This window comes from Chelonia mydas, chromosome 3 (assembly GCF_015237465.2).
Source record: "Chelonia mydas isolate rCheMyd1 chromosome 3, rCheMyd1.pri.v2, whole genome shotgun sequence".
In the NCBI taxonomy this organism is placed as follows: Eukaryota; Metazoa; Chordata; order Testudines; family Cheloniidae; genus Chelonia; species Chelonia mydas.
This window is the reverse complement of record NC_057851.1, coordinates 169,816,789-169,841,000: the sequence shown is the minus strand read 5'-3', so window position 1 is coordinate 169,841,000 and position 24,212 is coordinate 169,816,789. Positions and strand designations below refer to the sequence as shown.

Genomic DNA, 24,212 nt, shown 5'->3' with positions numbered 1-24,212 from the left:
GGAAATAAATTCCAGGTATATTAAACAGCTCTAAGCTACTGCATCTTGGTTACTATCTTATTTATTTTTTATTGTTGTCTGTCTATAATTCCAGGGCTAACATGGACTGCTATTCCTTAGAGATACAACAACATATACTTAATTAAGATAACATTTTCTTTTTAACATGATCTTGTACAGATTAGTTAAGCAATACTGTGGTACACTGTTTTCCCAACAACAGTTGCTTGATAGATCCATTTAAAAAGCACCATTCATGGGAGGAACAAGATAAAACATTGAAAGGTCTTACCTTCACCTGAAGATCCTGAAAGATCTATGATGACATATACTCTTCCTTCTGGCTCCAAGTCAATCTGTAATTGAGAAAAGAATAAAACACTTAGACTGGTGCTCCCTTAATGAGCTCCTGTGTGCACCATTAATAGAAGAAAAGGAGTATTTGTGGCACCTTGGAGACTAACAAATTTATTTGAGCATAAGCTTTCATGAGGTACAAATTTATTTGAGCATAAGCTGTAGCTCACGAAAGCTTATGCTCAGATAAATGTGTTAGTCTCTAAGTTGCCACAAGTACTCCTTTTCTTTCTGCGAATACAGACTAACACGGCTGCTACTCTGAACCCTGTCATTAACAGAAGTTTCCATTGACTCTTAAACCCGAAGGGAAAGGTCCCCAAACTGTGGGGCGCACAACGTTTGCAGGGGTGTGGTGTGGCCCAGGCCCAGGAGGTGTGGCAGGGAGGGAGTGCCACCCAATCCTGCTCTGCTCCAGCCCCGCCCACAGCTGTGGCCCTCTCTCCTGGCACCATGCCTGGCCCCATCCCCAGTCTTAGCCCCTGGCTGCAGCTCCGTTTCCAGCCCTGGACCCGCTCCCAGCCACACCCAGAAGCACAGCTGCAGCCCCAGCCTCAGCCCCCTAACTCTTGTCCGCATCCTCTTCTCCCTGCGCCCCTGACAGGGGTAAGGGGAGGCATGACCCTGAATAGTTTGGCAATCACTGCCCTAAGGCATGTCACTGTTCACAGAGCAAGTATCATGCTCTCGCTAAACCTGACCCTGCAAAGAGCTAAGCACCTTTATGAGGTGCTAAGCAACCTCAACTCACACTGAAGTCAAGGGGTCTCCAGACCCTGCAGGATCAGTCCTGCTGCGTTTTACAAATCCAATAAGCTACCTTAGTACAGTAATAAGCTTTGTCAACTCTCCCCCATGCATTTTAACTACTTCTCCCAAGGACTGAAAAATCATTTTAAAAGGAAGTGGTACCAAATAACTTGGCTGTAACTTACACTAAGGCCAGGTATGCAGTGAGAAAAGTACACTTATAACCAATTCAGTTTCTGAACAGACACAGATGAATTCTGGTTGCAGAATATGGGGAATTAACGCACACAACTTCATTACCGTTAACATTTGTCCGGAAGTTCATTGTTATGTATTCCATCAGGCTAGCTTGCCTTTATTATATTCAGCAGTAATACAAGGAACCTACAGGCCTGTATCCTGTAAGACATTAGCTTCAGCCATTAGCATAAGGCTTGAGGCCCATGAACTATGGATAAATTACCTAATGGTCACCCCTAAGTTTTGGGGAACTGGAAATAGAGTGTGAAGGGGAATTTTGTCCAGAATGATACCAGCCAACCACAGGAACAAGAGCTAACATCTGCAGATATCTGACTACAAGAGTGCCATGGCAATGAATTGATGTGTATGGTAATAAGTTGAGATAATGAATATAGGAGAAGGGGACCCCAACATAAGTAGGGTGAAGAAATACAAATAAGGAAGAGAGGAGAGATCTCTACTGACTATGCATTAGACACAGTGGTGTCAGAGTAACATATTATAAAAGCAGTATCCCAGCCTGTGTGTGGGAGGAGAGAGAGATGTAGCCTGTGGGAGGTGCCAGGATGATAGCCACTGGTGATGATGAGGAAGGTGATGGTGATGAGGAAGACAATGGCTAACATTCCAGGTTGTTCTGCAAGGGACGGTGTTAGTGTATGACAGGTTTCAGAGTAACAGCCGTGTTAGTCTGTATTCGCAAAAAGAAAAGGAGTACTTGTGGCACCGTAGAGACTAACCAATTTATTTGAGCATAAGCTTTCGTGAGCTACAGCATCCGATGAAGTGAGCTGTAGCTCACGAAAGCTTACGCTCAAATAAATTGGTTAGTCTCTAAGGTGCCACAAGTACTCCTTTTCTTTTTGTGAGTATATGGATGTTCAGTTGTACATTCTGTATCATCTCAATCTACCTTAAAGAGTTAGAGTGCTTGTGACTTTGCTAAATGTATTAATAAGTTATTATACATATAGAAGGATTCCCATAGTGTGAGTGTTGCAACTGTCCACATCGGGATTCCCAACTACACAGTAATTTTAATACTGGGGTCTGATCTTGGGACAAGAACCTGTCAACCCTCAAAGTGATAACTGGGAATTCTTAAGTAATCATATAATTAATACATAACCTGTGACACTTTATGGCCCTGTCCTGTGAGATTCTGATTACCCTTTGCTCCCATGATGATGGATTTCAATGGGAACTGAGGATGCTCAGCACCTTTCAAGATAGAGCTCTTAAAAGTATATCCGATTGGCTCTAGATATGGGAAGGCATAGGTTTAGATAGATACCACAATGATGAATGCAGTATAAATGCCTAGATAGATACTATATTGCACTGTACATTTCATCATCGACTCTGAATTTCACTAATTATGTTAGATTATCTGACTACCAGCACATTACACAGACGGCTTTTGTGATTTAAATCTCTTTTCCTGAAACTTTAAAATAGTTTCAGGAAAAGGTAAGGAAAGAAAAATGTCTCATTTAAGTATATGAGCACACAGCATAACTAATGGCTCTTCCATTGAAATCTCAGCGGAATGTAGCAGTGTGTTTGGAAGCAACGCATAATGGGCTATATTTTACCCTCTTCCTTCCTGACTGTACAAGACTGCACCAACACCTACCTGCATGGCCATTTAGGACCTACTGGGATCACAGAGATTCATGCACAGTACAACTCCCCACAAGCAAGTGGGAGGAACAGAGTGGGGAGTAGGTGAAAATGGCACCTTTACCACCATGTATTGGCCAGGAATGGAGAGCAGAAGGAGGGGAGTAAGTGTCATTGTGTAAGGGGCTGACACTTCTTACTACCTAATCCAGCAGAGGTTCAATGCCTTCCTGAGGTGACAACTATGCACTGCCCCAGACCTCAGTCATCAGTTCCCAATCTACATCTGCTGAAGTGGGAAAAGGGGAGTGCTTAAGACCCGTAAGTGCTTGGAACTTTGTTTTCCTAAAGTCACACATTTTGGCTACTAAAAACACTAAAAAATGCATCTCAAGTCACGAATAATGCATTACATTAGAATCTTGCTAATACACACTAATGACTAGGAGACACTGGTCTCCTGATCTTTGCAAATTAGCAAGGAAGTGAATACACACAACAACAGAGCTAGGATCGCAAAATGTACTTTGCTCATTAATTTTGACAACTACAGTTTAGGTTGAATTATTTATGATATCTCACTCTCTTAGTTATAGGAAATTTCACGCTGGGGTTGCATCTTTGCTCAGATGTGGGGAGAAAGAGACAGTTTGGTTGAGGATTAAGTGGTGTGCAGATTTGCACGGTTCTACAATATTGTAGAGGGCGTCGAGGGGAAAGTCACAACAATAGTTAAAACATTATTTTCTTCACATTTTGGGAGAAAATGTCTTATTCAGGCTAAGTGGGATGAGTAGCTGGTAATGGTTTTGTTGTAAACTGAAAAACAAAGGAATCTCTGGCAGTGCGGAGGGAGCGGTGACTGCATGTAACTCCCCAGCTTGGGGTTCATCAAAGGGAGATTAGGGAATATCAGGGGAAACGGGTGGGCCAGACTGTGCTCTGATATCCCCAGCTGGAGGACAGTCCCTCAGGGACCATGCCAGATGGTGTAAGTTAGAGCAGCCTTAAGAGGCTCCTTCTGTTTCCAACTTTTCATCCTCACCTATAAGGCCCTTCAAAACATGGGAACCTCTCATTGCATGTCTGTTCTTGTCTCCTATTGGGTCACCCCAGTGTCCTTCACTCTGCCAATAACGTCCGCCTAATCCATCCAATAGCTTCTCACACAAATGTTTCTGCCGCTCTTCCACCAAAGGAGCCAGGGGAGGGATTCAAAGGGGGCTGAGGAGTGATCTGGTCAAACAATGGGCCAGGAAAGTAATCTTAGCAGCTGCACTTTGAATGCATCGGGAGGAATGGAGATGGGGAGATGGGTGTTAGGAAAATCAAGGAGGAGGTGCTTGTCCAGACATGGGATGAGGATGGCCTGGTTGAGAGGTTGTCCATGAATATCAGTAAAGTGTTAAATATTTAGGGAGGACATTTGTAATAATTTCCGAAATAGAAATAAAAATGAATAAAAATGCTACTACTGAAATACTATTTATCTCCTTTTGCAGTTTTTAAATACAAGATATTAGGAGATCAGAAGCACAGGTGCAAGGACAGGCTTTGAAGTCTGAGCTGATGGTTGCTTCTGAACAATTTCTATAGTACTCCACCGATGGCTGCTTGGAAGAAAAATACTTCTAGGGCTCCATCATACCAGCCTCACATAATATTTACTTGGGCTTTCAATAAAGGCCTTTGAATTTGAAAAATCAATACTCTCCCTCCCACCTGCCCAACCTCAAGACACTGCCCCCGCCAAAGTCAGTCAATATTTCTCCTGAGTAGCTGAAGGTGTCACAGCAGATATAAATAAGTGTTCTTTCTGTCCAGTGTGTGTGTGTGTGTGTGTCTCTCTCTCTCTCTCTGTCTCACCTGCCCACCGCCATCCGGCAGCCCAAGGCAGAGCCTTGAGCTCTGAACTCATTTCTACCACCAAGTAGGCAGCTTCCATCAGCTATTCTCTAAACTCTCTCCTCTCCTCTCAGTTCGTTACTCCCAGAGAATTTATTGAAGTAATTTTCTAACAAAGGATTTCACCAGTTAAATTGAATGTTCCAGTACTGATGATACAGCTTTACTTACAGGTTTATAAAAACGCACCTTTCCACTTCACTTAGGATACACACGCGTGTCAAATGTGTGCTTTTATCACAGGCAAAAACTAGTCCTCTCCATATAAACAGTCTCTGCCCTCTCAGAAATGATTGTGAAGACAGATGGGTCTTCATCTGACTTCGAAAGGCCAAGAAGCTCAGGGTGAAAATCATGGACCCACTGAAGTCAAGGGGAGTTTTGTCAGTGACTTCAGTGGTCTCAGGATTTCACTCTCTGCCTCTATTGGGTCACTGAGGGGGAGGCGGAAAGGGAGGGAAAACTTACTCTAGAATTGAGTACCTTCCACTAAGCCCACCTCGTGCCAGCAGCTTGAAGACATTTACATCAAATGACTTAGTTCAAATGCTCCAGCTGACCTCGTCTGCCACAGACCCAAAGCTCACTGAAGTCAATTCGGATATGTCTGCAATGCAGCTGGGAGATGTGATTCCCAGAGCAGGCAGGCAGACTTGTGCTGGCACACCTCGCACTAGCATACTAAAAATGGCAGTGCAGACGCAGCAGCAGTAGCAGCGGCTCAAGCTAGCCCCCCAAATCTAAACCTGCCCAACCCCCAGGTCTGCGCTCTGGTGGCTAGCCTGAGTCACAGCCAGAGCCCACAACCTCCACACTGCTATTTTTAGCATGCTCGCTCAGGGAGAGCTAGTGTAAATCTGTCTACTCATACTGGGAATCATGCCTCCCAGCTGCAGTACAGACATACCTATAGAGTCTTGGACTTTGGATCAGGCCCTTCATGGATAATCCCAGAAATGGAAGAGCAGTGTCTATTGGCAATTCCACTATATGCTGGCATAAATGTTTATATTTCATTGCATAGAGACTACATTGATGAGAGTGTGAAGACCTCAACTAAATTAGACAGAGGTGGTCTCTCAGAGAGCTAGGATCAAAGCTATACAGGGCTTTCAACTCCAAAAGCCTCACTTTAAATTGAACCTGGTGGACAATTAGTGAAAAAATATTCCCGTATCCTGACATCACCTAAAAAGCAATGCAAAAAGCTATCAAGTGATCTTGAAATGCTGTCTAAAAACGTGTGCGTTGCAATTACACAGTGTAGAAACCAGTTACTTGCATCATTTTAAGCAAAGTGCAAATTTGAAAGCAACTTTTTCAAATGCCTATAAAGACACTTGCAGGAGGCCACCAATGTCCCCTGTAGTTCCAGAAGCAGTTGCTGATGGATCAAATTCAATTCAGGTAACAGTGGGCACAACGTGAATGCAATGGGGGTTACACCTGCTCATGGCAGGTATGAACCTGACCTTTCCATTTGGCTAAAATATGTTTGCATCTTTGACTACGACTTGGAGCATTTTTCTGTGTAGGGAGATGCTCGGAGAAGTCATTTATGAAAAGAAAAAGCAGGGTAGCAGAGAGCAAACCAAGGTGTGAACACAGCTTGCCTGAGTGACAGAGATGAGTCGATCCAAGCTGAACTTTGTTATAACCAAGGACTAAATCTATATTGTGTCCTATGCCGCGCAGACTATGAGCTCAACACATATCAAAAACATATGTAAAAATACATTAGAGAAGAGTTTGAACACCACCAAAACAGATTTGTCTTTGCTTCCTGCATAAGCCAATTTCATGGCATCAATTAAAGTGTCTAGTAGTAGGTGCAGAGTAAGATGAATCATATCTGTTTTCTAAATATATTCTATTAATAGCCCCCTTATTCCTGATGTGGAAATAAAGTGAAACAATAGCTGCATTAGAGCAATGATCTTGAAAAATTCCAGGCATGAATAAAACATATGACTTGGTCTGTTTCAGGGAAAATAAAGCAGCTGTTCACAAAAACAGACCTGCTTTCCACATACACCTGTTGAAACCATGCCCAAATTTCAGCATATCATCATTTCTACTTTGGTACTTATATAGCACTCATCACCATGCTGTCAAGTGCCTCACAATTATTCATGGATTTTATCTGCAACAGAGCTGTGAGGTACAGGAGTTTCACCCTCATTTTATAGATGGGAAATGGAGACACAAGTTAGATTAAGTGGCTTGCCCCAAGGTTACACAAGACATCTGGGGCTTGGCCAGGAACCAAACCCAGGATTCCTGAGGCCTAGACTAGTGCCATATACACTGACTAGACCATCCTTCCTACTTTTCCTTTAAGCTTCACTTATTCAGAACATGCACATCCTGTCTTCCTGTAACATTAGCCACTGACATCTAAGTAATGTTTTCACAACTATATTGGCTACATACTTCAGAGCCAATTTTTCTCCTTATTCAAGGAGTAATACAGGAGAATCAAGGATCGAACACTTCCTTCCCCTTCCCCCAAGCATTTCCAAATCATGGCAGTTTTTAGGCTGCTCTAAAGCAGTTTGAAACTCAATCTGAGCTCACAGGGATTTGTGCAAGTTTATGTCCCACTAGTTTTAGTTTGTGAGTTTGCATCTCCTGAATTTTGTGCTGAGTTCCAGATAAGCCCAAAACTTGGCCAGTAGCCCCATGTTTTTCCTGATTTCAGACTGAAGCTATGCAGAGCTACTTAGTTCTGTATGGTTCCCAGCCCTGAAAAAAAATACAAAACCCCAGGCATAATGCTCCTAATTTGGGGTTTCTTTAAGAAAGTTTTTCACTTCTCCAAGAAGATTGGATGTAATGATTTGGGATGCACTGATGCTTCATCTAAATATGAAAAAGCTCTGAGCAGCAAATTTCACTCTTGGTAATTCCTGAATAATTCCACTGGTTAAAGAGTGACCTCTCTGACTTCAACAGAGTTACCCCACCCAAATTGACAGTGATACAGTCAGAAAGCTGAATCGGACCTTAAAGAGCAAGTTCAGACATGATGTAAAGCAGTTGCAACTCCATTCACATCAGTGGACCTACATCTGCTTAAAACAGGTTTGAATTTGGCCCTAGAAGCATGGACTATGACAATCATCCTGAAGTCACTTATGTACAATACAAGCATGTCATCTAAGATTAGGTGCATTATTTTTATTTAAAATCTAACTTGGCTCTTGAAAGATAAATCTAAGAATAGGTGATGACATAACATTTAGGTCTTCAAGGGGTAGTGACTGTACACATTTCCCATAACAACATTTCCCATAACTCAACTAGCTAACAGTCTAATGTTGGGATCAGTTCTACTCTGATGTCTTCGAGATAAGTTACTGAACACTACAGGGTACGTAAGAAAGCTTTCAACCTCACAGCTGACTGGGATTTGTGGTCCATTTGAAGCAGTAAAAACTAAATGGACCTAAGCAATGAAGCAGCAGCAGAAAAAAAAAATCTTTGTACTGAAATTTTTTTTTGTGACATTGAAGGATTATCCAATACTTGGACAGCTTATGGGATAAACTAAGCACGTGATTTGACTCTGCAGATGATCATATTTGTAATGTAGGATTTTTGAAAGCCAAAATATACTAATAACGCTACTGAACATATAAAAAGCAGAATGGTTTCTTCTTGCATTACAAGTAATGCCACTATCTCCTTTCAGAAAAAACCTGCATAGGATGGTTACCTGGAAAAACTCATATAACTCTAGATTAGTTTCTTTTTGCAATTTTGTGCATACATTTATTATTTTCATGTAATCTCTTTGTATGATGCCTGCGCATTGCTTAGTTAATTACAATATCTGCGATCTTAAAAGCAACAAGATCTCTTCCCCAGTGGCTCTCACTACCCATAGTAGTGACAAGGAGTGTAATGGGAAGCAGCAGAAGTGCTTTGCAGCCTGTTCTCCAAAGTTTACCAAAATTAAAATGTTACCTTGCGTTAGGGAGAGAATATCCCTAGTTGCAAGAGCATTTTGTGCCAGTTGTCAGTTTTACTAAGAGAGTCTTGTAACCAGTCCCTTTCATTCCTCCCTGGGTGATTGAGACTGTGTTTTATAATATATGATGCTAATGGAATATACTCAACAAACCTCTGGATTGTACAATCATATTCAAAACTGAGGTCAGTACTCAACAGTCACAGGAAAAACAGCATAAATATAAGAAATATATTTGTCGTGATTAAAAAAGAATGACTGAAAATGGAAACTTCCATCTGTCCTTGGGTTTATGTTGTGTAGCAACAAGATTTTGACAGATTTTACCTTCTGTTTTCTACTTAAAAAGCTAAAAACAGGAGTCTCTGTTTAATACTCTAACAGCAAAAATAAATTAAGGGTGGAGTTTGTCACAAGCGTCGACGGGTATGTCTAGGAGTGAGCTTCCTGACTCAGTTAGACAGACTGTGGCTAGATTCCCTTATCTAGCCGGCTAAAAAATAGCAACGTAGACATGGTGGCTTAGGCAGCAGCTTGGGTTCTCAGGCCCACCCAACGCCCTGGGTCTGAGGTCAGTGGCCAGCCCAAATCTCCACCAGAGCCGCAACAACCTCACTTCTATTTTTAACACGTTAGCTCAAGCTGAGCTAGCGCAAATCTGTCTAACTGAGCGGGGATACTCGCTCCCAGCGGCAGTGTGGATAAACCTTAAATGACTTGAAAGCACAACTCCCATTCAAAGATGCTTCTGAAAATGCTACCGTAAATTCTGATACGGCCACCATCAGGCACAAGAAAAAATCCCAGTCAGAAATATCAGAGTAGAGAGATGGTTATTATGGTTCCCACCTTTAACTTTGTACTAGTGTGACAAAGTCAGCTGTGGCACTGTTGTGAGATTTACACTGTCGTCGTCATCATACGATGCAATGTCATTTTGCAGCTGATGAGATTGTGGCTATATGTTATCCTGCAGTAACATAATATGATCCCCAAAGCACTTCTACAGCATTTTTCTATCTTCCAAAGTGCTATAAAACTAGCCAATTAATTAGCCAACAGCAAGTATGGGACCTGACAACATCCCAAAAACCATTCAGGTTGATCTCACAAAATTAGGCACTGGTGGCCTAAATGGACATATAGCTGCATATGGAAGAAGAGTTACTAAAAAAGCAGTAAGAGAAAAGGGAAGAAAAAGGTAATGCATGGTATAAATAACCAAACCACAAAATCCCCCCTCCAGATTAAAATACACCCTCCAAAGTTCAGAATGTTCCACCCATTGATTAAGATGACTCCAGAATCCCTTGATGGAAGAAGTTTGATGTGGAGTTCAATGTATGGTACCACGAAGCTGAGGATTTTAATTTGCACAGGTTAAAGAGATCCTGACAAGTAGGTCAGGTCCTAAAAAAACGTCTCTACCACAGCCAGAAAAAAGGAGCAGGGATATGCAACGTCATGAACAAAAACAGTCTTTCTGTGCAGATTTAAACATTCCCATGCACTGTCTGTGATTGAGATATTGCAGCAGTGTTATAATGCATTAGATCCAGAAAGGGAATCTGCACTTCATATAAACTATGAAAAGTAAATTAGCCATTTAAAATTTTCATTTCCAATAATTTAAGAGTTAATGTGATTTTGTTTATAGCTATTAGAATCATAGAATCATAGAAGAAAAGGGTTTGAAGAGAACTCAGGAGGTCATCTAGTCCAACCCCCTGCTCAAGGCAGGACCAACATCAACTAAATCATCCCAGCCAGGACTTTGACAAGCCAGGCCTTAAAAACCTCTGTGTGAGAGACCTGCATCTGTGTGTTTATTAGATACCAAAATTTAAAACATCTCAGGAACAAGCAAAACAATCTGATTTTACTATGTTTTAATTTTAATTTCAACATATAAAACATAAAAGGACCCCTCTACCAGACTCTAGGCATTGCTGATAAATAAGTAAAAACTCTGCAATACAATAAAGACACAAACAGCAGTAGCATCAAACAAGCTTTTCTTTGCACCAAAGCAGCCAGACTAAAACTAAGTGTCTCCACCTCAATTCCCACAAACTTCGCACACAGTCCTGAATCCCCACCAAACCTCCCTAACTAGATGGGCTTTGCAGTGTGCCCTTTGGGCATCAAACATGGAAACTGAGAGGGGAAAAAGTCTGATTGCTAAATTACATTATCTGCAGAAGAACTGATTTCACAGGCCACCTACTTAATTGTGAGAGAAACATATTTTTGACTTTTAAAACAAGCTATTGAACATAAACATATTTGGTATTTTGAGGAAATGCCTCCAGAATGTCTCCTATTTGTCCTCTATTCTTCTATTCTCACCCTATAGCTCTGTGTCCTTCCCTCTGGTCAGGATATGACTTCTTCTCGAACCAGCCAATAAATCTCCTTACACTGGCAAGATGCAGGAGAGTTCCCCTCCCACAGAAACTAAATATACATCTTACACACTGCTTACAGCTCTTAGTAGCTCTGGGAAATATTGACATGGGTCAGAACTCCCATTTAGCAATGCACTGCCACACAGATCATAGAGCTGCCTGTCAGCATAAATGTTAAGAGTTTTGAAATTGATCCTCATAATTATGAAGACATTTCACAGTTTGCTGCCCAGTATCCGATCACAGCAATATAAAGAAGTTGAGAAATTGTAGCCATGGTAAGCTCTATAATTTATTCACTCAAACTCAAGAATATACAAGACATCAAAGATCGAGCAAAAATTCAAATATGACCTATAGAAAAGATCAAACATTTCTCAGTACCAGACATAACAAAGAAAAGAGGAAGCCAGTGAAAACAAGACCCAGTTTGAATAATCACAGCATTCAGAAATCAATTTTAAAAAAAAACCCAACCACACACACACACACACACACACCTATTTATTAACACATATATTGAAATCCAGATACAATATACTAAAATTGGATATCATGGGTCTTCAGTACATCTGCACAAGCTAATGATGTGATCTACCATGACTTACTGTGGCAAGAGTCCCCCAGGCTGCTATGGGAAATCGTTTTTGAACTCATTGCAGGATACAATAAATACATAAAATAAAAAAGAACTTCTCTGCCTATACTGAGACAGATTGTCTTGTGCACCACTGGACTGGGACTCAGGAAATCAGAGTGCAATTTCCAGCTCTGTTACAGACTTCCAGTGTGACCTAGGACAAGTCACCATACTCCTCATCCCTTAGCTCCCCATCTATAAAATGGGGATCATATTCGTCCTTTGTCTGCCTTATCTATTTAGATTAGAGGGTCTTTGGGGTAGGGATTGTCTTTTACTATGTGTTTGTACAGCATCTAGCACAATGGGTAAAACAATATATAGTAAATACATTTCTTCTACTGGAAAAAGAGAATGATCTTCTACAGTATAATTGAAGCAAGAGCTGCACATGGAAGCGAACTCTCTATGGATATCGAAGTGACAAAAAACGTATGTGGTGTGGCAGGAAGGCATTACTGCTAAGTACCAGTGCCAAACCTATACGGTAGCCTCACACCTCATCTCATCGGTTATGCCAGAAGAGTATTTTAGCCCTGGTCTACACTACAAGTTTAGGTCAAATTTAACAGCGTTAAATAGATTTAACCCTGCACCCGTCCACACGACGAAGCCATTTACTTCGACTTAAAGGGCTCTAAAAATCGATTTCTGTACTCCTCTCCCAATGAGGGGATTAGCGCTGAAATCGACCTTGCTGGGTCGAATTTGGGGTAGTGTGGTCGCAATTCGACGGTATTGGCCTCCGGGAGCTATCCCAGAGTGATCCATTGTGACACTCTGGACAGCGCTTTCAACTCAGATGCACTGACCAGGTAGACAGGAAAAGGCCCGCAAACTTTTGAATCTCATTTCCTGTTTGGCCAGCGTGGCAAGCTGCAGGTGAGTGCAGATCTCATCAGCAGAGGTGACCATGATGGAGTCCCAGAATCGCAAAAGAGCTCCATCATGGACCGAACAGGAGGTACGGGATCTGATCGCTGTATGGGGAGACAAATCTGTGCTATCAGAACTCCATTCCAAAAGACATAATGCCCAAACATTTGAAAAAATCTCCAAGGGCATGAAGGACAGAGGCTATAACAGGGACCCGCAGCAATGCCGTGTGAAACTTAAGGAGCTCAGGCAAGCCTACCAAAAAACCAGAGAGGCAAATGGCCGCTCGGGGTCAGAGCCCCAAACTTGCCACTTCTATGATGAGCTGCGTGCCATTCCAGGGGGTGCAGCCACCACTACCCCACCCCTGTGATTTGACTCCATCAATGGATTATGCCACAACAGGGATGCGCATTTTCGGGACGAGGAAGATGAGGAGGAGGTTGAAGATAGCGCACAGCAAGCAAGCGGAGAAACCATTTCCCCCGAGACCCAGGAACTGTTTCTCACCCAGGACCTGGAGCCAGCAGCCCTCGAACCCACCCAAAGCGGGCTCCCGGACCCGCCAGGCGGAGAAGGGACCTCTGGTGAGTGTACCTTTGTAAATATAATACATGGTTTAAAAGCAAGCGTGTTTAATGATTAATTTGCGGCCAGTACAGCTACTGGAAAAGTCTGTTAATGTGTCTGAGGATGGAGCGGAAATCCTCCAGGGACATCTCCAGAAAGCTCTTCTGGATGTACTCCCAAAGTCTTTGCAAAAGGTTTCTGGGGAGGGCAGCCTTATTCCGTCCTCCATGGTAGGACACTTTACCATGCCAGGCCAGTAGCACGTAATTGGGAATCATTGCATTACAAAGCATGGCAGCGTATGGTCCTGGTGTTTGCTGGCATTCAAGCAACATCCGTTCTTTATCTCTCTGTGTTATCCTCAGGAGAGTGATATCATTCATGGTCACCTGGTTGAAATAGGGAAATTTTATTAAGGGGACATTCAGAGGTGGCCATTCCTGCTGGGCTGTTTGCCTGTGGCTGAATAGAAATTTTCCCCGCTGTTAGCCACGCGGTGGGGGGAGGGGTGAAGCGATCATCCCAGAGAATTGGGTGTGTGTAAGGGGGGTTAGTTGGTTTTGTGCTGCACGTTAACCCGAAAATCGCAGCCCCTCCTTTTAAATTGCCAACCCATTTTAAATGGCCAACCCAACAGCTGTTTGGTACGGGAAATGAGGGCGCTGCTGTTTGAAACCATTCCCACATGTTATGAAGGTTAAAGAAGCCAAAAGACTGTGGCTTACCATGGCTGCCGAATTCTGTTGCCCACCGGCCCTGCATGTGTGATCTCTCACACCAAACCAGCAGACCCTCAAAATAAGAGGCAAAATGTGACCTTGTACTGAATGCACATGTGCTATATAATGTTAACAGCAAGGTTCACCCTGAAAGAGTCTACCCATTGTTCTCTAAAATGTGTCTTTTTAAATACTAATTTCCCTTTTTTTCCCTCTCGCAGCTGCAAATATTTCTACTCTCCCCCTATCATCTCCGTCCCAGAGGCTAGCGAAGATTAGAAGGCGAAAAAAACACACTCGCGATGAAATGTTCTCTGAGCTCATGCAGTCCTCCCACACTGAAAGAGCCCAGCAGAATGCATGGAGGCAGACAACGTTAGAGTCCAGGAAAGCACAATATGAACACGAGGACAGGTAGCGGGTTGAAGATAATAAGTGGTGGGTTGAAGATGATAGGTGGCGTCAGCTTGCTGACAGAAGGCAGGAGTCAGTGCTGAGGCTACTGGAGGATCAAACTGATATGCTCCGGCGTATGGTTGAGGTGCAGGAAAGGCAGCATGAGCACAGACCCCCGCTACAGCCCCTGTGTAACCAACCACCCTCCTCCCCAAGTTCCATAGCCTCCTCACCCAGATGCCCAAGAACGCGATGGCGGGGCCTCCAGGTACCCAACCACTCCACCCCAGAGGACTGCCCAAGCAACAGAAAGCTGGCATTCAATAAGTTTTAAAGTACAGTGTGGCCTTGTCCTTCCCTCCTCCGCCACCCCTCTCAGGCTACCTTGGCAGTTATCCCCCTATTTGTGTGATGAATTAATAAAGAATGCATGAATTTGAAGCAACAATGACTTTATTGCCTCTGCAAGCGGTGATCGAAGGGGAGAGGGGAGGGTGGTTAGCTTACAGGAAAGTAGAGTGAACCAAGAGGTGGGGGTTTTCATCAAGGAGAAACAAACAGAACTTTCACACCGTAGCCTGGCCATTCCTGAAACTGGTTTTCAAAGCTTCTCTGATACACACCACACCCTCCTGTATTCTTCTAACCGCCCTGGCGTCTGGCTGCGCATAATCAGCGGCCAGGCGATTTGCCTCAACCTCCCACCCCGCCACAAACGCCTCCCCCTTACTCTCACAGATATTGTGGAGCCCACAACAAGCAGTAATAACAATGGGAATATTGGTTTCGCTGAGGTCTAAGCAAGTCATTAAACTGCGCCAGCGTGCTTTTAAATGCCCAAATGCACATTATACCACCATTCTGCACTTGCTCAGCCTATAGTTGAACAGCTCCTGACCACTGTCCAGGCTGTCTGTGTATGGCTTCATGAGCTATGGCATTAAGGGGTAGGCTGCATCCCCAAGGATAACTATAGGCATTTCAGCATCCCCAACGGTTATTTTCTGGTCTGGGAAGAAAGTCCCTTGCTGCAGCTGTTGAAACAGACCAGAGTTCCTGAAGATGCAAACATCATGTACCTTTCCCGGCCATCCCACACTGATGTTGGTGAAACGTCCCTTGTGATCCACCAGTGCTTTCAGCACCACTGAAAAGTACCCCTTTCAGTTTATGTACTCGCTGCCTTGGTGCTCTGGTGCCAAGATAGATGGAACCCATATCCTTATCGCCCCACCACAGTTAGGGAGTCCCACTGCATCAAAGCCATCCACTATGACCTGCACATTTCCCAGAGTCACTACCCTTGACAGCAGCAGCTCAGTGATTGCATTGGCTGCTTGGATCACAGCAGTCCCCACAGAAGATTTGCCCACTCCAAATTGATTCCCGACTGACCGGTAGCTGTCTGGCATTGCAAGCTTCCACAGGGCATTCGCCACTCGCTTCTCAACTGTGAGGGCTGCTCTCATCTTGGTATTCTGGCGCTTCAGGGCAGAGAAAGCAAGTCACAAAGTTCCATGAAAGTGCCCTTACGCATGCGAAAGTTTCGCGGCCATTGGGAATCATCCCAGACCTGCAACACTACGCGGTCCCACCAGTCTGTGTTTGTTTCCTGGGCCCAGAATCGGCGTTCCACGGCATGAACCTGCCCCATTACCACCATGATGTCCACACTGCCGGGGCCCGTACTTTGAGAGAAGTCTGTGTCCATGTCCTCATCACTTCCTCACAGCACTGCCACCACCTACTCGCCTGCTTTTGCAGGTTCTGGTTCTGCATATACTGCTGGATAATGCGCGTGGTGTTTAGAACAGTAATAACTGCCGCGGTGATCTGAGCGGGCTCCATGCTTGCCGTGGTATGGCATCTGCAGGAGAGCACAAGAGCAGAGTGGCAGCGGAAGCAGCGGGTAGATGACGATGCTGACAACAATATGGCGCCCGCACTGAAAAAGGCACGAAACGATTGTCGGCCGTTGCTTTCACAGAGGGAAGAGCAAGGAGTAGGCTGGCAGCAGATGGTGCAGTACGACTGCTAGCTGTCTTCGTCTCCTGGGTACTCATGGTGCTGCTGGCTGGGAGAGCAGCCTGAGGCAGAATGGCCCCCTCAAGGATTGAACTCACAACCCTGGGTTTAGCAGGCCAATGCTCAAACCACTGAGCTATCCCTCTGCCAATATTCCAGGCAGGACTGAATCTCCATTAGACAAAACTTAAAGAAGAGAATGACCAGAGTCACTCCCATTTATGTCCAGGCGCCCCTGACAGACCTCACCGAAGTCTGCCAGGAGCACCCATGTCTGCCCAGGCACCCCGACCGACCCCGAGGCCGGCCAAGAGCACCTAGGAGACGACAAGGACAGCTACCAGTCGTAATGCACCATCTGCTGCCACAAGGCAATGAGCTGTTGCTGTGCAGCAATGCAGTCCCGCGTCTGCCAGCACCCAGGAGACGTACGGTGACCTGAGCGGGCTCCATGCCTGCCGTGGTATGGCGTCTGCACGAGTAACCCAGGAAAAAAGGCGCGAAATGATTGTCTGCCGTTGCTTTCATGGGGGCGGGGGGGCTGACGACATGTACCCAGAACCACCCGCGACAATTTTTTTGCCCCATTGGCATTGGGATCTCAACCCAGAATTCCAATGGGCGGCGGAGACTGCGGGAACTGTGGGATAGCTACCCACAGTGCAACACTCCAGAAGTCGACGCTAGCCTCGGTACTGTGGACACACTCCGCCGACTTAATGGTCTTAAGTGAGGGGACACACGATCGACTGTATAAAATCAATTTCTAAAAAATTGACTTCTATAAATTCAACCTAATTTTGTAGTGTAGAGCCTTAGAGCTTTTCTTTCTGCCTTTACATCTAGGCTTTCGTGCTATTATTTCACCACCACAGCACATTCCTAATGAGTATTAGTAACCTCTAAACTAGTACATCTGGGGAGGGGGATAAATTTGCTTGGGGGCTACTGCCTGGTTGAAGTGAACTAGATGGGAGTTCTAGCTGATGGAGGAGAGCAATCAGACCGGTGGGAGACACTGACTGGCAAGGAAAGGGGAGAGTCACAGTGGGTGGTGGGGTGGGGGTTGCTGGATGGTTAATGGAAGGAAGTAAACTGTGGACAGGAAATCAGGCACAGAATCAGGCAGGAAGCTGTCACACTGGATCACAGCAGTGATCCATCTGCTCCAGTATCCTGCCTTTTGGCAGTTGCCAGTGCCAGCACATTCAGAAGAATACTTTGCAGTGGCAGCTATTGGATAAGCGTCCCGCAGATAAAGTTTCCTCATAACACAACCCTCCACAGTTTATGCCCCAGAGCTTATGGGTTTTTATCCCTCCCAAGCTCTTATTTATTTAAACAAATTACTATTATCCATAATACAATTTTTAATACTTTTTGGACTCCTGGACCCAGATATATAAAGGTATTCAGGTGTTGCTGTGCAATACCGAACTGATTTAGGAGCCTTAAAATCTCATTTTCAGAAGGATTATAGATATTTAGGTGCCATCGCTGCCATGACGTCCTTGGGGAAACTCCTTTTGTTCTTCCTTCAGTCTTTAAATATGGTACTATACATTTTAATACATACATACATACACACACAAATATAACCCACAAAAATCAGTTAAGAGCACTGTTAAAAAAATCCACAACCATGATTAGAAAAAACTGATAACAGCAGTACAGTCAGAAATCTTCACAATATTTCATGAGAATAAAACACGTTATTCAGAAAAGTCAACAGAACCTTAGACTAATGGTTCAGGGAACTTTGCTAAAACCTGCTCTACACAGCTTTTGTATCAGTATAATTATTTCAGTTAGGGATGGGGTTTTTAACTGACCATTATTATACCAGTGTAAAGATGATCTATACTGGTATAAAGGTATTTTTCTTCCCTTGTGGGAATAAGCTATACCAATATAAGCACATTTATATTGGTTTCACTGTGTCCATACTATAGAGGTATAGTTAAAGCTGCACACAAAAACTATACAAGCCTTAAGACAACCTGAAACACCACAGGGGAAAACACACATACACACACATTGCACGCGCGTGCACACACACGTCTCTTGGGGAAGAAACAGACGAAACAACATGCAAGACAGAAGTTTGCATGAAGCCACTCATTTGAAACACATCTGTTTAATATATTTAGAGAAGGAAAAGAAAATCTTCAATGTGCAAACAGTTTCCCAAGCAGATGGTTAGATGATTTCAGAATAAGGAATTTACATCATGTGGTAAAAATTGACCTGCAATTTCATCACAAAGCTTTTTCAAAGTCTGTTCCTCACTGCACTGCCACTAGTGCAGTGTCACTTCCCAAACTGGAAGGAAATAATTAGCTGCCGTGTAGCTGTAACATTCTCCAGCTCCACGCAATCGTTTCAAATGTTTCTTTTCTTGGCTTATGCATTTTTTTTAAAAAGTATATACTTCTCAGCTGGCAACCAGGTTGGGGCTGGATTGCCTGCAGAGCTGATGATAAAATACTGAGCTTTTAAAATACAGACTGCTGGTTTGAATCTTGCCTGAGTTAAAAATGACTGAAAGTTAACATCTGGTGGCAACCGTGAAATGATCTGATGATTTCAATCCAGTTTCGTGGGCATTTGTTCACATCTCATAAACCAAAGCCACAACTGGCATATTTGTTGGCAGTTTCAGCAGGCCAGGAACTAGCTGGACAGGGAGACCTAACTACTCCAATTCAGAGTTGAGAGTAGTTATTTCCTCTGACTAGAGATAGCTGAAATACACTGCCAGGGCAACATGGGAAGTTGCCCACACTGTACTGGATCTATGGATCCAGTCTTCAGGGCTGACTGGCAGCTTTCACAAGCACCTCTGTCTACATAAAATCCGTGTCAATGAACAATCATTTACTTCTTCATCTCTCTCTCTCCTGTACTAGATCTGTTGTGGATTTAGTATGAAGGCTTAAACTTTATTAGATGATAAAGCAACGTTTCCTGTTTAATATATAGCACATTTTTGTTCTTCTCTTCTATGGTAAAATACTCCTTTCTTTTCCCTTTGTCATGCACTCCCTTACCCTCCAGGTGTACTTTACAAAAGTGTGCTCAAGAGAGCAAGTACCCACACAACCTTATTACAGCAAAGGTGAGGGAAACAAGAAAACATGCTGATTTTTTCTGAAGGTTCGCAATTCCGCTAGATTGACAGCTGGGAGCTCTACGGCCGATGTGGCATAAATTCAAATCCTTCCTAAATGAGGCAAAATAATCTTCAAAGGCAGTGTATAAATAACTGATGGGAAATCATGAAGTTGAGATGAGGTAAAGCGGTCACTCAGATGTTCAGTAAAAGTGTACTTCATACATATTAATCCTTCCTTGTGACATCAGAAATATCCCTTCCCAGCTTTTGGTTGCAGAGAGGATTGCCTTGGTTTATAAAAGAGATTGACTCCAAAATTTGTTTATTAACTGCATGTATTTTTGAAAGGGATTTTTCCATAGAAATGTTGGCTTGGCCAGGCTAGGCTGGCAAGAAGTCAGATTACCCTGACACGGGCCAAGTACATTGGTTCAGTGTGTCTAGGAGAGAGAACTATTGTCTCTGAAAGGAAGGCTAAAACAAAGTTAAACTTTTGGTAAGTTACCTCTCCTGCCATGAAACCAAAGCTCAAGATCATAGAATATCACGGTTGGAAGGGACCTCAGGAGGTCATCTAGTCCAACCCCCTGCTCAAAGCAGGACCAATCCCCAATTTTTGCCCCAGACCCCTAAATGGCCCCCTCAGGGATTGAGCTCACAACCCTGGGTTTAGCAGGCCAATGCTCAAACCACTGAGATATCCCTCCCCCCAATGTTAACTGCTAACTTGCAGATCCCATGAGATGTCACTCATGGCTTTCAGGCTTTTAGACATGACTCTACAAAACTTGTAGTTAATTTACAACAGAGGTCCTAATCTGCTTGCAGCCAACCTGGAGAAACAAGGGATACAGACTGAGATCCTCAGTTGAAGAGGCAGCCTTAATTATGTTTCCTCCATTTCCATTCACTGTCACTCTGGCCCACCCCAGGAAAAGCAGGGAATGCAGTACGACAGACAGGTGCTCCTGCAAAAAAACTAAAGAGCGGCAATAAAACCAAGAACAAAACTGAAGCACGAGCATCAGCCACAAACTGAAGTATCTTGTTTCGACTCAGGGAAAAGACTGGAAGATGCTGGGAAAGGGGAGAATCACAGGCACACACAGAGCACAAAATCGTATAATATTGCAATTTACAAGGTGGAGATAAAACACAGTTGTGCAGTGGCAGCAAGCAAAGCCACAGGAAATTGATTTACGTTTTAAAAACAAAGCTAAGCTAAAAGGACTTGAAGTGTGAAAATTTCAAGTTCAGAAATGAGCCACTCTCATTCCTAGGTATTAGAAACGCTTTCCATCACTTGATCCAGTTTGAGCGACTGCTTTCATGTTATAGTACTTTTTGTCTGAACTCAAGGACCAAGCTTTTCAGAAGTGACTAGTTTGGGTGCCTCTGTTTCTGGATGCTCATCCTCTAACAACTTATCGGGACGTGTGCATAAGAGTATTCAGTATTTTTTGAATATAAAGGTGTCTTAGGTTGAGCACCAAAAAAATCATTAAATTATTTGAAAACCTTGACCCATATGGACAAAATGCATACCTATTCACCCCACCAAATTAATCAGGAATGAATTTATCCCCTTATATCTAGGTACTACAATTCACTATAAATAACGAGGCACCATTAAAATGCCTTGTCGTGGGTTCACACCAGAGTGGGTTAAAAAAAAAATTCTGACAGAGCAGATTCAAAGTTTTTGCACAAAATGTGTCCCTTTTCTGTCCAAAAATACCAGAATGAGAAATTTTTCAACCAGCTCAAGTTAACATGCAAGCAGGAATATGCAACCTTCAAGTGTTATACACAAATCCTCTGTGGTTGTTATGAAGATGAAAGCAAAAAAAACAAACAAAAAACAAGCACCACTGGTTCTACACAAATATCCCCCAATGCACTTACATACACAACAGTGGCTTAAAGAGTTTTATAATGTCTTTTAAATTGCTTTACAATAAACATTAATATTAAAATAAATATCTAATGATACACAAACCACAAGAGTAAAAACAACAGAACTAGCACCAAATATTTAAACAACGTGCCCCTTCTTGGAAACAGCTTTGCTTCTTACAGCTTGCCAAGCGTTCCACTGATTTAGATGCTCTGAAACAGTTATAGTTCGTGTAAACATTAGAGATTTAAACAAAGTAGAAAATAAAGTACAGCTGACTTGTAAAAGTAGCTTTGTTTCTTATATTTCTTCAGTCAGGAATGACAAGTCCAGTTGAAACCTCAGATAATATATGGGGCATAACACTGTGTGCAATATTTTGAAAAATCAGCCGTGGTATGGCTGTGGGTTCTTGCACACTTTGTTTTCCCACCTCTGCAGTAAATATGATGTGTTGCACAGGAGCCCCTATCTACTTAGGCCTGTCTATGTTGTAAGCCCCTCCAAGCTGGCTTTTCCGGTTCTCTCACTGTTATGGGGCTGCTAATGTGCCCGGTTAACAGTGAGTAAGTGAAACGGAGTACACTGGGGGCACTCAGTCTTTACGAAACAGGGGAAGCCCAATATATCAGAAGGATTATGGCCACTAATAATATCCTTTAAATAGCCTTCTATACACTAATTAGGATTAGGTACCCGCTACCCAGCAAATCCACGCACCATATAGCATGAATGGAGCCACAAGGCTTCCAACTTTCTAAGAATGGAAGAATCTATGGGAGCAAGGAAACATTTGCTCCATGTGCAGTGGCAGTCAAAAAAGATAACAAAGTTAGGAACCACTAGGAAAAGGATAGATAATAAAACAGAATATATCATAACACCACTATATAAATCCATGGTACGGCCACACCGTGCATATTGTGTGCAGTTCTTGTCGCCCCCTTTCAAAAAGATATATTAGAAACGGAAAAGGTACCGAAGGGCAACAAAAATTATTCAGGGCATGGAACAGCTTCCATATGAGGAGAGATTAAAGAGATTGGGTGTATTCATCTTGGAAAAGAGACGACTAAGCGGGGATATTATAGAGGTCTATAAAATTGTAAATGGTGTAGAGAAAAAGTGTTATTTATGCCTTCACATAACACAAGAACCAGGGGTCACCCAATGAAATTAATAGGGAGCAGGTTTAAAACAAACAAAAGGAAGTACTTCTTCACACAACACACAGTGAACCTGTGGAACACATTGCCAGGGGATGTTATGAAGACTAAAAATATAAGTGGGTTCAAAAAAGAATTGGATAAGTTCATGGAGGATAGGTGGTCCATCAATGGCTATTAGCCAAGATGGTCAGGGATACTGTGCTAGATGGACCTAGTATGGTCATTCTTATGGTGGAATTATAACTCACAGGATACAACTCTCCATTGCTGTGCAGCTTGGGGCAGTTATTTATCTCTGTGCAGAGTGATCACACAATGAGACCATCCTGTTTAACCAAGGTCACACAGGGAACCTACAGCAGACCTGGGATCTGAACCCAGACCTCCTAAGTCTCAGACCAATACCTTAACCAAAAGAGTCTCCTTCCTCTTCAAAGCAAATATTCCTTTTATAAAAGCTTGTCCAAAATAAGGTAATTGGCATCTCAAGTGTGAAAAATAATGCACAGAGGATTTCATTCATTCTTACATACAAAGGGAATTTAAAATACATACCACACACCAAAAAACAAAGTTATTTTGTAGTTCCTCAAAAGCAAGTATCCAGAGTTAGATGAAATGCCTCAAAAATCAACACATTCATCACATTGTTGCCCAAATGACTATGTGAGGCTTTCTACAAAGTTAAATCAAATGCCTCTAGAGAATTAGTAGTTTTTCTGCTTGCAGGTAACTTACTGTATTCTCTTTTTGGTACACCCACTTTTTTATTTTAATGATCCTAGTTGGTACTTTGATGAGCTGTGTGTTGATCACTTCATTATTTTCCTTTTTTATACCACTTTTGTCTTGCTCTAAAGACAGTGTTTCTCCCTCTGTTTACTTTAATAGATTAGTAATGAAGCTAATTCTATTAACAAAATGGCTATTCTGCTGAAGACTGCAAATTATCAGTGATTCACTTTGACTTCCTCTGCAGCCTTAGCCATTACAAATCCAGGGTAACTCTGACAGTCCTCTGATGTCAGCCACGAAGTGCCTCGTGCACTCAGTTAGAAAAGGATCCATGGTAGTGGACACTACCTGTGTTTAGGACCAGAACGGAAAACTCACTGTCAGACGCAAGCTAGCGCAAAACAAACAACTGGATACATGCTGCCAGGCAACTTATACTCACTGAAGCAGAGCTCGATCAAGCCATAATTGCCTCATGATGAATGCAGTGACCATAGAGGAAAAACACCAACATTCAGTATTGGCACTGCTGTTGCTGTTACCTCTGAAGGTAAAATCTGGAGGGAAGCCCTTAAGCCTGGACTGGTGGACTGAGGGTGTAGAAATAAATACACCTTTAATACAACTGCAACTAGGCGTGTATGCAAGTTCTACTGTAGCATTTGCATTTAGGTGTATTCTCATCTCCATTTTTCACAGAGTCTCTTAGGGCTGAAATAAATTGGGGTTTGGTCTGCTGATGGAATAACTTCGCCATCCAAGACTGAATTACAGTGAGAAGTCCAACTCTCATGCCATTTCAATCCCACAA

At 43.0% G+C, this 24,212-nt stretch overlaps 1 protein-coding gene and 1 long non-coding RNA gene across 6 annotated transcripts in view; one reads left to right on the top strand and one right to left on the bottom strand.

Annotated features, from left to right (window-relative positions):
- Positions 1 to 24,212, bottom strand: part of PRKCE (protein kinase C epsilon) — a 507,167-nt gene that overhangs the window by 346,233 nt on the left and 136,722 nt on the right. For all 5 annotated transcript variants that reach the window (XM_007062803.4, XM_027825224.3, XM_037895851.2 and 2 more), the window contains one exon: positions 293 to 356. In XM_007062803.4, coding sequence (XP_007062865.1) covers positions 293 to 356 — 64 coding nt within the window. The remainder of the gene's footprint in view (positions 1 to 292; positions 357 to 24,212) is intronic.
- Positions 13,094 to 14,330, top strand: LOC122465211. The gene is made up of 2 exons (XR_006289881.1): positions 13,094 to 13,362; positions 14,286 to 14,330. It is a non-coding gene; the product is annotated as an uncharacterized LOC122465211 (long non-coding RNA).